We start from the raw sequence: 12361 nt of genomic DNA on the forward strand, positions 1-12361 counted from the left end.
AAGTCACTGCATCACGTGACAGATCCCGGAGATGACGGAAAGAGACAGAATTGGCTTTAGAAGCAAATTACTCATAAATAGTATATGGAAAGACACTCTTTAAAATAGCCTGAAAATAAACCCTTAACATGTTCTAGGCAAAACAATCGTATACTATTTACTTTTACCTTTATGACCGCTGAAAAGGATTTGTTCATTGGGACTGGGAAGCCATTGCTGATGTTGAGAGTAGCGGACTGTGGCAGCTCAGAGGGAATGTTCTTTTCTGCATATTCTGATCCTAGCTGCACTCGAAAGAGAGTCTGCAAGTAAAGAACAGCAATAAAAATAAGAAAGAAAATGAAAAACTTTTCTGACCTTCTACTGTATCTATGTAAGATTTATTGTTACTACTTTAAAGCAGGTCAATGGTCCATTTCTTGAGGTTTTTTTTTATTCACCCCTCTCCCCTTTTCAAATTATGCAAAACTCCTCACTAGGGGATTTGAACACTGTTCACACTGGACTACTTTTGGCACGTATGTATATTCCACCAATAACTGCAGCATTGACTTCTCAATTCACTGGTTATTTTGCAGTCTATTCGGTCAGCATCTTCTCTGCATGTCTGCTGAAGATACCCAAGGAGTTCCCCATAGGCAACCAGACCTGTGAGAAACTGAGGAAAAAAATACTGGCCTAGGCCTTGTTCCATCTCCCCAAGTATAATACATAGCTGTTCTCACCTGCGTTGGGGACAGAAGTGTCACCACATCACTAGGTTTGGAATCTGCAGGAGATGGTATGGAGCCCTGTGAATCCTGGCTGGCAGGCTGTTCAGGAGACAAGGCATCGCTGCTATCTTCATCAAAGGAAGAGCTGTCTGCCACCTTGGTGTAATTGACGTCTGTGACATAAGCAGAGGTACGCTTTTATCACGGGAAAGTGAACGGACTTGAGTATAGAACAAACTTCTGTGTCGTGTTGAGCGATTATGGCTTAAATCAACATCATGATTAAACATGTAATCCGGTAACAATTATAGAAGGATTATTATACTACACACCTTCTTTTTTGCAAGCCAGTTATGCCAAACTGCAGTTTTTTGTTTTTTTTTGTTAATTGCACTAAAGCGGTCATGCTTCTTCTAACATATGTCTTTATATACTATATGGTGTGTATCCTCCTGTACAGCAACTGAGGTTCCTTGTGACCAGTTTCCAACAGACAGACACAGACTGCCACCCTTCAGGGGCCCTGAAGCCAACGCATTGGCATATACCAGGATCACTGAACCAATACAATGGTGACAAGCATGCCCACTACATGTGTAGCTCCCATGACCTGGATGATTCAGCCCTTACACCAAGCAAGGGCAGGTTTTTTTTTATTTTTTCACCCAGAAGGCCTGTGCTATGTGATCAAGCGGTCTATGCGTAAAAAAAAAAAAAAAAAAAAAAAACGACCTGCTGGAGATCAGGTCGGTTAAGAGACGCCACATTTAGTTTCTTTTTTTTTTCATGATTAAATTCCCATCCCTACTTCTGTGTATCAAAAAATTAGCTTGAGATGTTGTCAAGTGAGAGCATTCATATCTAAACCACTAGGCAGGTGTTACCGGAACTAAAGGAAGTTATAGGCGAGGTTACACCCAAAGGAGACTATCTGTGATTACTAAACATAACTACAGTTCACTTCACAGGAATACGTCAGATTAGGTTTACCATTTGTAATATGTGATCGATATAATGTGACTCTGGAGTATTGACCCGTATGAACAAGCCATTGTAGCTATGTGTTAACAAGGGAAACAGAAGTTGCCTGCTATTATACTTTTTAAATACATAGAGGAAGAGAAGGAGAGGAGATAAAAAGAGGAAATTGTGAACTTCTGGTTATTGCTTTGGGGGGGGTCGCTGGTTAGTCTCACCTGAGGAGACAGGTTTACCATATTCCCATCCCTTTGACTGCAGCCATTCAAGTACATGGTGGTTTATGGGCCATGGCAAGCATAACACTGACAGGTGGGGACACGAGCTGTGCAGCAGGCCTCCACTTTGATCAGCCAGTGTATTATTTCTGCATAACACAAATAGCAGTATAAACACTGGCATGTGGTGCTGTAACAGAGCAGCCACTCCTGGCTGCACAAACGATCCTCCAAAAAGCGTTAGGTAACCCTCACTGTTGTGCAAAGACAGCCCAGGGAGGAAGTTAAAAGATGCAGGACAGGAACTAGTTTACACAAAGTTATGGCACATCAACAGAAAATTACAAATATACTAAAACAGGTTCTCACTGCAATGTAATACAGAAATTGACAGAAATGTTCCTCTAAGGCAGGGGTCTCAAACTCGCGGCCTGCGGGCCAACTGCGGCCCTCGGGACACTAGTTTGCGGCCCCCACCTCAATGGTAGCTTTACTGTAAGTGCGGCCCTCATCAGCTGCTCACCTGCGATTGGCTGAGCTTAAAGGGGTAGTCCACCCAAAAATTTTTTCTTTCAAATCAACTGGTGCCATAAAGTGCCAGAGATTTGTAATTCACTTCTATTAAAAAATCTTAAGTCTTCCAGTACTTATTAGCTGCTGTATGTCCAGCAGGAAGTTGTGTTTTCTTTCCTGTCTGACCCAGTGCTCTCTGTTGCCTCCTCTGTCCATGTCAGGAACTGTCCAAAGCAGGAGCAAATCCCCATAGAAAACCCCTCCTGCTCTCCAGACTGGAAATAATACAACTTCCTGTTGGGCATACAGCAGCTGATAAGTACTGGAAGGCTTGAGATTTTTTAATAGAAGTAAATTACAAATCTCTGTCACTTCATGGCAGCAGTTGATTTGAAAGAAAATTTTTTGGATGGACTACCCCTTTAACTTTATGCTCAGCCAATCGCGGCTGAACAACTGATGACGCGGCAGAGGGGGGCCAGCATCAGGGACGGCTGCAGCTGTTCGGACGGCCTCCCGAAGACGACGGAGAGGTGGACGGCGGCGGTGGTGGTGGTGGGAGGTGTGCGGCGGCGGTGCGGGCAGGTAAGCGGTGCAGGACTCTACAGCCGCCTAGCAGAGCCGCCGCCCCCTAGCGTCCCTGCCGCACATGCAGCTCCCCGGTCTCTGGAGGAGGAGGCCGCGGGGACTGCAAGGTGATCGCATCGCTTCAAGTCCTGGGGCTGTTCAGCAGGATGGGGGGATGCAGTGCAGCCCCCCGATCCTGCTTTACAGCCCCAGGACTTGAAGCGATGTGATCACCTCACCCTGCAGTCCCCGCAGCCTCCTCCTCCAGAGATCGAGGAGCTGCATGTGCGGCTGAGAGGAGAGCGCTGCTGCCAGGGGTGAGAGGAGGAGGAGGGGTGTGTGCCAAGCTCCCCCCAGTCCCCTCTTAGTGACCCCCAGGTCCCCCCAGTCCCCTGTGTCACCCCCCAGTCCCCTCTCAGAGACCCCCAGTCCCCTCTCAGAAACCCCCAGTCCCCTTTGTCACCCCCCTGTCCCCTGTTTCACCCCCTGCTCCCCCCAGTCCCCTGTGTCACCCCCCTGCTCCCCCCAGTACCCTGTGTCACCCCCCTGCTCCCCCCAGTCCCCTGTGTCACCCCCCTGCTCCCCCCAGTCCCCTGTGTCACCCCCCTGCTCCCCCCAGTCCCCTGTGTCACCCCCCTGCTCCCCCCAGTCCCGTGTCACCCCCCAGCTCTCCTCTGTCACCTCTGCTCCCCCAGTCCCCTGTGTCACCCCCAGTCCCCTCTCAGAGACCCCCAGTCCCCTCTGTCACCCCCCTGCTCCCCCCAGTCCCCTGTGTCACCCCCTGCTCCCCGAGTCCCCTGTGTCACCCTCTCCTCCCCCCAGTCCCCTGGGTTACCCTCCAGCTCCCACCAGTCGCCTGTGTCACCCCCCCAGTCCCCTTCTTGTGGAAAACTAAGGTCTTGAGTCAAAAGTAGACAATTTAGTCTCCAGTTTCAGACGCAATTTTTCTACCCAGGCTTTACAAGACAATTCAAATTTATACTGGAGCTTCACCAATACTTACAAACTACAGTTCAACCCGAACTAGACAATGCAGCACCCATATCACCCCCAGCAGTGCCAAATACCACAGAACAACAGAAAATACCTTTCTAGCAGGGCCAAACATTTACTACAGTGCAGCACATCATAACTCTATAGCAGCACTATACACCACTGGTACCAGTACTGCTTCCATTCCCAACCAACCCCTCCAAACTGGCAGCTTTGTCCCATTCTTAAAGGGGAACTCCGGATAAGAAAAACTTGTTTTCTATTAAAAGTTATATAGATGTGTCTATACAATGTATTACTGTATCTGTACGGTTCTGCCATACTGGTAGCTGATAGAAATCCAGGAAGTGAAAAAATATGGCCTCTGTGCGGATCCACATTGTCTCCTGCTCCTTCTGATCTCCCCCCCAGGAGACAAATCTTCCATGTCTCTGTCTCACATTGTGTGTTTGCTGATGATGCAGACAGGTGGCAGGGCGTGATGTCACAGGAGGCTTGGCTGGATAACCCAATCCCCTGACTGATTCACCATCTCTGACCGGCCAGAAGCAGCTGCTGCACTAATTTTATTGATTGTAATGGGTGGGGGCTGTGATGATCACATAAAGGAAAGCATTGCATTCTGGGAAATGCCAAACCTGGAAGAACAGAAACACAAAACAGAGCAAAATCCCCCCAAACAAATGGATTTTTGGTAGTTTCAAAACTGGGATAGACAGGTAAGTAATGCGTTATGCTTCTGCAGAAATTTCATTTTTTTAACCTCTACCTGGAGTTCCAATTTAACACCCTCCACTAATAGAAGTGATGACTACCCTCCCATCATCTCTTCACCACCCCACCCCCTCCCCAATCACCTCTTCACCTCCCCACCCCCTCCCCAATCACTTCTTCACCTGCTTGTCCCTCCACTAACCGCCACCCCCGCTTAATCACCTCTTCTCCTGCCTGTCCCTCCACTAACCGCCACACCCCCTCAAGCAGCCTCCAAACTCCGACTTAGGGTACAAACACACACGGCTTATACGCTGGGTATTTACTGCTGCGATACGCAGCAGATTAGATCTAAATAACTGAACACAGCATCAAATCTGCAGCGTATCTGCTGTGTGTGTTTGTACCCTTAGGCTACGTTCACATCAGCGTTTGACCATCCGGCACCATTCAGTCTACCTTTTCCATTTTGGACTAGGCAAAACGGAAACTGGCGGATCCGTTATAATCCCCATAGATTCCCATGATATATTAGCGTGCTCCATTTGCCCTAATTGTGCTCTGTTTGCATGCAATCCGTTAAAGATCCGTTTTTTGAACGGAGATAAAAATAGTGTTTGCAGTATTTTTCTTTCCGTTTAAAAAAAAACGGATCACAAACTAAAAGTGCATTTCCGTTTTTTTTTTTTTACATTATGGTCAATGAGGACGGATCTAAACGGAAGGTATTTCTGTTCACATCCGTTTGTTTTCATCCGTTTTTGCACTGAGCATTCGCAGAAGCAGCAAGAAGCCAAAGAAGAAAAATAAAGTGATAGAAAAACAGATGCTGACTGATGTACAAAAGTCAGTTTTTTAAAGCCAAAATACAAACAGACCACTAAAAAAATGAACCTTTTGCAATCAGTTTGCATCAGTCTGCTCAGAAGGTTATGCTCATCCATTAAATTAATATGGACGGATCCGTTAGAAAAAAAGAAAAACGCTAGTGTGGCCGAGCCCTTAAAGTGTACGTGTCAGCACGGCTGCTGCCAGATCAGCGGCAAATTCCTCTCTTCAAGTTCGCAAGGCTACGAAGCACGATGTGATGGAAATACGTGCGACCTCCACTATGATGTAATGGAAGTCTGTCGCGGAGTAGTCCATAGGCATGGAAACCGAATTTCTGGATAAAGAGAGGAATTTGCTGCTGATCCGACAGTGGCCGTGCTGACAGGCACACAAACTTCTTATTGGGAGCAGTACTTGTATACAGAACAGTGCAAAAAGAAAATCTTGCACATTAAAGTTAATCATATGGGTACATACTTTTACTGAAATAATGTATCCAAGTTTCTAAATGTATCAAGTGTTCAGGTAGATGTGCGGCTATGTTGCCTACCTATTATGGCTTCCTTTAGGCTGGTCTCTACTGGAAGAATATTCTTAACCACAAGTTCCATGGGACCAGGCCTCTGGGAGATCTTTTCATTAAGGTCATCTGCAAGGCGTGCTCTTTTCAGTTTTAGCTGTTTGGCTTGAAGGGAAGGCTCAGCTGAAGTCTCTGTATGAAGGAACATAAAATAAACATGGCACTGTGATAAATGGCCACCTCGCCGCTACCATCTATTACATGATTGTGATAGGCAATGAGCAGCATTTAATACAACTTCCATCCAGGGATTTGTGTCGGCACTAGCAAACATACTAGGTCACATACTAAAAAAATGTTCTGGCTATGGAGTTTCACAGTAGGATGTGCTCTGCTGGGACACAAACGGATAGAGGTACCCTGGGAGTACTTACCTGTACTTGATATAGAGCATAGTATGATACAATTTTACTTAATTTGTATGTTAGAGCAATAATTGGTTGCTTCCTTGTTTGTTTTAATGGTTTGTTATATTTATTTATGTAATTTTATATGAGTGTACTGACTTGTAATAGTTTATCTATTATTATATGATTGTTCTTATCACTTTGTATTTATGTATAACTTCAATAAAACATTGTTAAAAAAAAAAAAGAACAATAGGACAAACAGAACTCAACTACTAATGCTGTATAAAATTTGATTTAAAGCCACTTATAGCCAAATTGCACACTGTGATATTGACGATTTACAATAAGGAGACATCGGTGGAGCTAACCCCATATACCTTATACTTTTACCAGCTTTATCTGCCACTCATGGCAGGCTCTGCAGTTGGTATAAGGTGTATGGCGCTATCCCGACTGACCTTTAACATATAATCTCAATAGAGATAGGGGTCGGGCATGAAGGACAAATCACAGCCCGATCCCTGTGTTCTGGAGAGATAAGGCTTAACCCTCCCCAAAGGGCCCTATTACACCAGCAGATATCCGACAGATTATTGCATCCAAAGCCAGGAATAGACTATAAAGAGAACAGGTCATAAAGGAAAGACTGGATTTCTCCTCTTTTCAAATCCATTCCTTGATTTGTCTGTAAAAATCTGTAAGACAATCTGTCAGATATCTGTTGGTGTAATAGGGCCCAAAGAGAACACACTCAGCTGTGCCGAACAATCATTCGGCAGTCATTTATTGAAGGTGTATGAGGGCCTTAACTCTCCACTCTACAGCGTGACCAGTTTGGGGAGCTAATGGTCATAGCAGATTTTACAATACAAGTAGCTTCCATACCTTCCAGTATGTGCATCCTCACCAGCTCTGAGCGCTCGGGGCGACACCTGATCTTACGCTTTAAATAATCTTCAGTCTGGAAAGCAGGAGAAAAAAATGAATAAATAAATCAAACCTAGTAAAAGGGGGAAGTAAAACCTACAGCTGGTAATGTTTAGTTTAGTAGACTATTATTTATGATATGTGAATACAGGTGCCCATACACTTAAAGGAGAAGTCCAGTGGAAATTTTTATTAAAAAGTATTGTATTGCCCCCCAAAAGTTATACAAATCACCAATATACACTTATTACAGGAAATGCTTATAAAGTGCTTTTTTTCCCTGCACTTACTACTGCATCAAGGCTTCACTTCCTGGATAACATGGTGATGTAACTTCCTGGATAACATGGTGATGTCACGACCCGACTCCCAGAGCTGTGTGGGTTGTGGCTGCTGGAGAGGATGATGGCAGGGGGATGCTCAGTGTCCCTCCAGTGCCCTGTGTCCCTCAGTGTCCCCCTGCCATCATCCTCTCCAGCAGCCACAGCCCACACAGCTCCCATGTTATCCAGGAAGTGACATCACCGTGTTATCCAGGAAGTGACATCACCGTGTTATCCAGGAAGTGAAGCCTTGATGCAGTAGTAAGTGCAGGGAAAAAAACACTTTATAAGCATTTCCCGTAATAAGTGAATATTGGTGATTTCTTTAACTTTTGGGGGGGCAATACAATACTTTAATAAAAATTTTCGCCGGACTTCTCCTTTCAGAGCAAAGCTGTGTGATCATGTTATGTCGGGGTAGAGAGAAATCAGGCAGCTGGAGTTCAACAAGCCCATCCTCTCTCCTCATTGAGAACACATGAACACTCAACCAAGCCAAGTGTCCGTGTGTATGGGGGAGTCAGGGAGAATAGAAGTCAACTGAATGAGCATTCTTGGAATATGTGCATCTAAAAGACACTATTCACGTTTGCACTGGAGACTATCAAGTAAAACTTTTAATCTTGGGATAATCCATCTTCTACCCACAGGATAGGGATTAAAGGGGTTATCCAGGGCTACAAAAACATGACCACTTGCCCCGCTCTTGTCTCCAGCTTGGGTGGGGTTTTGCTGCTTAGTTCCATTGAAGTGAATGGAGCTTAATTGCAAACTGCACCTGAACTGGAGACAAGAGTTGTGCTGTCTCTGAAAGAAAGTGGCCATGTTTTTGTAACACTGGATAACCCCTTTAATAGCTGAACACTAGGACTGCACTGATCACCGAACACTAGGACTGCACTGATCACAAGAACGGAGGTCAACTGTCCCCAAAGCTAATGGAGCAGGAGAGGGCATACTTGGCCATACCTCCATCAAGTGTCTATGGGACTGCCAAACATTGGCAAGTTCAGCAGTATTCAGAAGTCCCATAGAGAATGAACAGAGGCCATCAAGCATGTGCACTGCCATTATAAATACTGTATCATTGCTGCATGGAGTCAATAATGAGAGTGCCTAGCAGTCAGGACCCAATGCGGCAGAGGTACATCACACCATAGGCTTGTGGCTGCTGAGGAAGGAAGGCCGATACTGACACCCATCCCCCTGGGCTTTCGTTGTTAAATGACTGAGCATGCAAATTCAGCTTCTCATTAATGCTGTGGTATTGCTGTGATGTTACATGGAATTGTTTGGCGTTTTCTGGACCCTGCTTACGGGTATTACTTGAATACAGTCTAGAGGAATTACCTATGTGTCCTCTGCCATTGTTCTGTTCAGAATGACTGTAGTTTTTAATGCTTCTTAGTAAGTGCATATAAATAATTTATAAATAGTTAATATAAGAACATCTGCAAATGGTTAACGTACGGAATAGACTGTGTTCATTAATGAAATGTAAGCTTCTATTCTCTACTATTCATATTCTTATTTGTAATTGGGTTTATTAGGCAAATACGCCATTATCTGCATTCAAAAAGACTTTCCCCAGGTCCCACCCTCCTTCCTCTCTCTCATTCACTGCTCATTATCAAGATATCTTGACTCGTTTACATCAGTTGAGCCCTGTGTAACCTATGGAGAGGGGAGGGGGGAGGAGGGAGATTAGTCGGCAGCAGAGAACAAAAGGATTACACAGTGAGAGCTGTATGAAAGACATTGCTGACTTCAGAGGAGATAGCCCGGTGATGTAGCTGTAAATTAACTATTTGTTGTCCTGTTTTTGTGCCTCATCTGCCTCCACCCTCCCCTCTCCATAGAAAACAATGAAGACGGGGGGGGGAGATTTAAACTGATTTTCTATGATAAAAATGCATTTTTCAATTAATAAACCCAATTACAAAGTTTCTTAAAACCTGTACTATTGTTTTCGGCAAAAAAATAAATAAAAAAAATAAACAGTGACACTTTAAGGCCATGTTCCCATACAGTATTTTGTAACCAAAACCAGAAATGGATTGAAATTACAGAAAGGCTGTGTTCACACACTGTTGAAACTGAGTGGATGGCCGCCATTTAATGCAAGTTTCGCAGAGATACTCTGTACTGTTGTGGCCTATGGCTCTGTATTCTCACAGATTTTAATTTCACTGTGAATGATGTGTCCAGGAGGGAGGGAACAGGAAAGGAGCCTAATAAGTGCAGAAAGAAGCATCTTTTTCTCATAAGGCATATTACAAATTTTCTTACACTCAGTTATTTAAAGTTTGTTGAAAGTGCAGTGGCCATTTAAGCTTTTTACCCTCTTTCCAGTCAATGCTTTTTGTATAGCAGTGTCCAGATCATGTGGCTCGGGTGGAGCAAATTTTCATTCAGCCTGACAAACTGTATAATTCTGAGTAGCCTTTATAAAAGGTTCAGACAATTTAGGTTTCTTTCCTCTTCATCTTGTAAGAGCCGTAACATTTATTTTTCCTCAGACAGTGACACAAGGGGGACTTGTTTATTAAAGGACCAGGTTTAACTTTGAAGGGGAGCTTCAGAGAAAGAAAAAATAAAATCAACTGGCTTCAGAAAGTTATACAGATTTTAAAACTATTTCTATTTAAAAAAAAAAAAAGCAGTCTTCCAGTACTGATCAGCTGCTGTATGTCCTGCAGAAGTGGTGTATTCTTTCCAGTCTGACAAAATGCTCTCTGCTGCCACCTCTGTTCGTGTCAGGTACTGTCCAAAGTTGTAGCAGATCCCCATAGAAAACCTCTCCTGCTCTACTTATTCTGGGGCTTACAAACATTGTAGAGATGAGTGCTAAGAAATGTTTAGAAGCCCCATGGTCAGGGAATAAAGAAATGGCAGCTGCTCCTAAGATCCCATAATCGGTGGGGTGTCCTGCAGTCAGCCAGTTATCCCCATCCTGTGGATAGGGCATAACTCAATCTTTGGATGACCCCTTCAACACCTACATGCACAGTATGCTATGCAGGCATTAACAGGATAACCAAGCAAGTAAAAGTAAAATGTTATTCTGCTGCTATAAGGAGGTGGCCTCACGCTATATATTTGCTTCTAGGGTAACTAACAACAATCTGTAACATGATTGCTATGAACAGAAACAGGATGTAGCCCTGTGGGGAAATGCATGTGAACAGACGGAGCATTCAATATCGAAATGAACCTGGCAATCACCCAGTGTCTGTATTCATTTCAATATTAATGTGTCAATTGTTGTGACTACACTGCTGTTTGGCTGTATAGTGAAAATGGCTTACAAATGCTGAATGCTGCATCTACCACCAACCTGGCAAAAAAAAATTAATAAATCTTTGTGCATTTGTTTTGTTAAGTTGTGTGAGCTAAACTAAAACTGGCGTTTTACATAATACCTAGCGATCATGTAACCTATGTAGCAAGCAGTTGGGTAAGATGTAAAGACGAAGGCGCAGCTCACACCTCTTTTACTGACACTCGGTTGGGGTTTTAATGAATATGTTTGCCAATGTGAACAGAAGAACAGAACCACCGACTATGATCTCCAGGGGCAATGCCATCAGTACAATAATCCCAGGTTGCTTAGCAAGTTATATGCATGCAATGGAGGCCAGCCTGCATGAATCAGAGGCAAGATGAGGAAAAAGCACAACGTTGTATAATATTCTAAACACTGTATTTATACAGTATAAGGATATATAGAACACAGCATAAGAATGAAAGAAGGAATGGCCTTATAGATAAGAATTTCCCAAAGCGCTACGTCCAATGTTGCTCCTTACCCTTGCTCTCTCCAAGTTCTTTCTCTGTTCATGAAAAGATGCCGGGCTCTTCAATGCTGAAACCAAATGATAAAAATTTCAAATACAATGCAATAATAAGTATTGTATGTAAGTACTACTGATAGAAGCATACATATTCAATAATATCCACAGGGTAGGTGAAAAGTGTTCAAATAGAAAAGGGCCAACTATCAATCACAAAATAGGTGTCCAGCAACCCCTTCATGTGAATAGAGCAAAGGTCAGATATACGCAATGCCGCATCTTTCAAAGTCTTTGGGGCCTGACAAGGATGGCGGAGTACCCCAATTGGATATCTTCATTTACTGGGAAAAACATGGCCTGTTCTAAGGACCGGTCTAAATAGTGGAGATCTGACACCCCACTAGCCAACTGTGCTCCGGTATACATAGAGAGACAAAGGCAAAAAGACAACTCCATTATGTAGCTCTACTAGGTTACTGCAACAAATCTCCCATTCAGTTTAGAGGGAGCAGAGACGCAGTAACCTAGCATAACCACAACACAATGAATAGAGCCGTCTGCATCCTGTGTGTATTCAGGTGTCAGTGGAGGTGCAGATATTTATAACTGTTCCTACCACAATCAGTAAAACAAAGGGGCAGAATCGCTTACCTATGTGTTGTTCTCCTTTGATTCATCACAACTTTTGACATACATGTACACGTTAAATGGGCACCATTACTTAAAGAGGATGTACCACCAGGTACATCCTCTTTAAGCTGAACCCATATATCAAACGGAGCCGCGGTCCATTTTTCGGACCGCGGCCCGGTTCCCGTGCACGGCGTCGTTCTATGCACCGAAACCGGCTGGTGCTCAAG

At 44.1% G+C, this 12361-nt stretch overlaps 1 protein-coding gene across 6 annotated transcripts in view; it reads right to left on the minus strand.

Annotated features, from left to right (window-relative positions):
* MRTFA (myocardin related transcription factor A) overlaps nt 1-12361 on the minus strand; it is a 49261-nt gene that overhangs the window by 13231 nt on the left and 23669 nt on the right. For all 6 annotated transcript variants that reach the window (XM_069967363.1, XM_069967361.1, XM_069967362.1 and 3 more), the window contains 5 exons: nt 11517-11572; nt 7343-7418; nt 6078-6239; nt 726-886; nt 168-302 (listed from right to left, as the gene is read on the minus strand). In XM_069967363.1, the coding sequence (XP_069823464.1) occupies nt 168-302; nt 726-886; nt 6078-6239; nt 7343-7418; nt 11517-11572 (590 nt within the window). The remainder of the gene's footprint in view (nt 1-167; nt 303-725; nt 887-6077; nt 6240-7342; nt 7419-11516; nt 11573-12361) is intronic.

This window comes from Dendropsophus ebraccatus, chromosome 4 (genome assembly GCF_027789765.1).
Source record: "Dendropsophus ebraccatus isolate aDenEbr1 chromosome 4, aDenEbr1.pat, whole genome shotgun sequence".
NCBI lineage: Eukaryota > Metazoa > Chordata > Amphibia > Anura > Hylidae > Dendropsophus > Dendropsophus ebraccatus.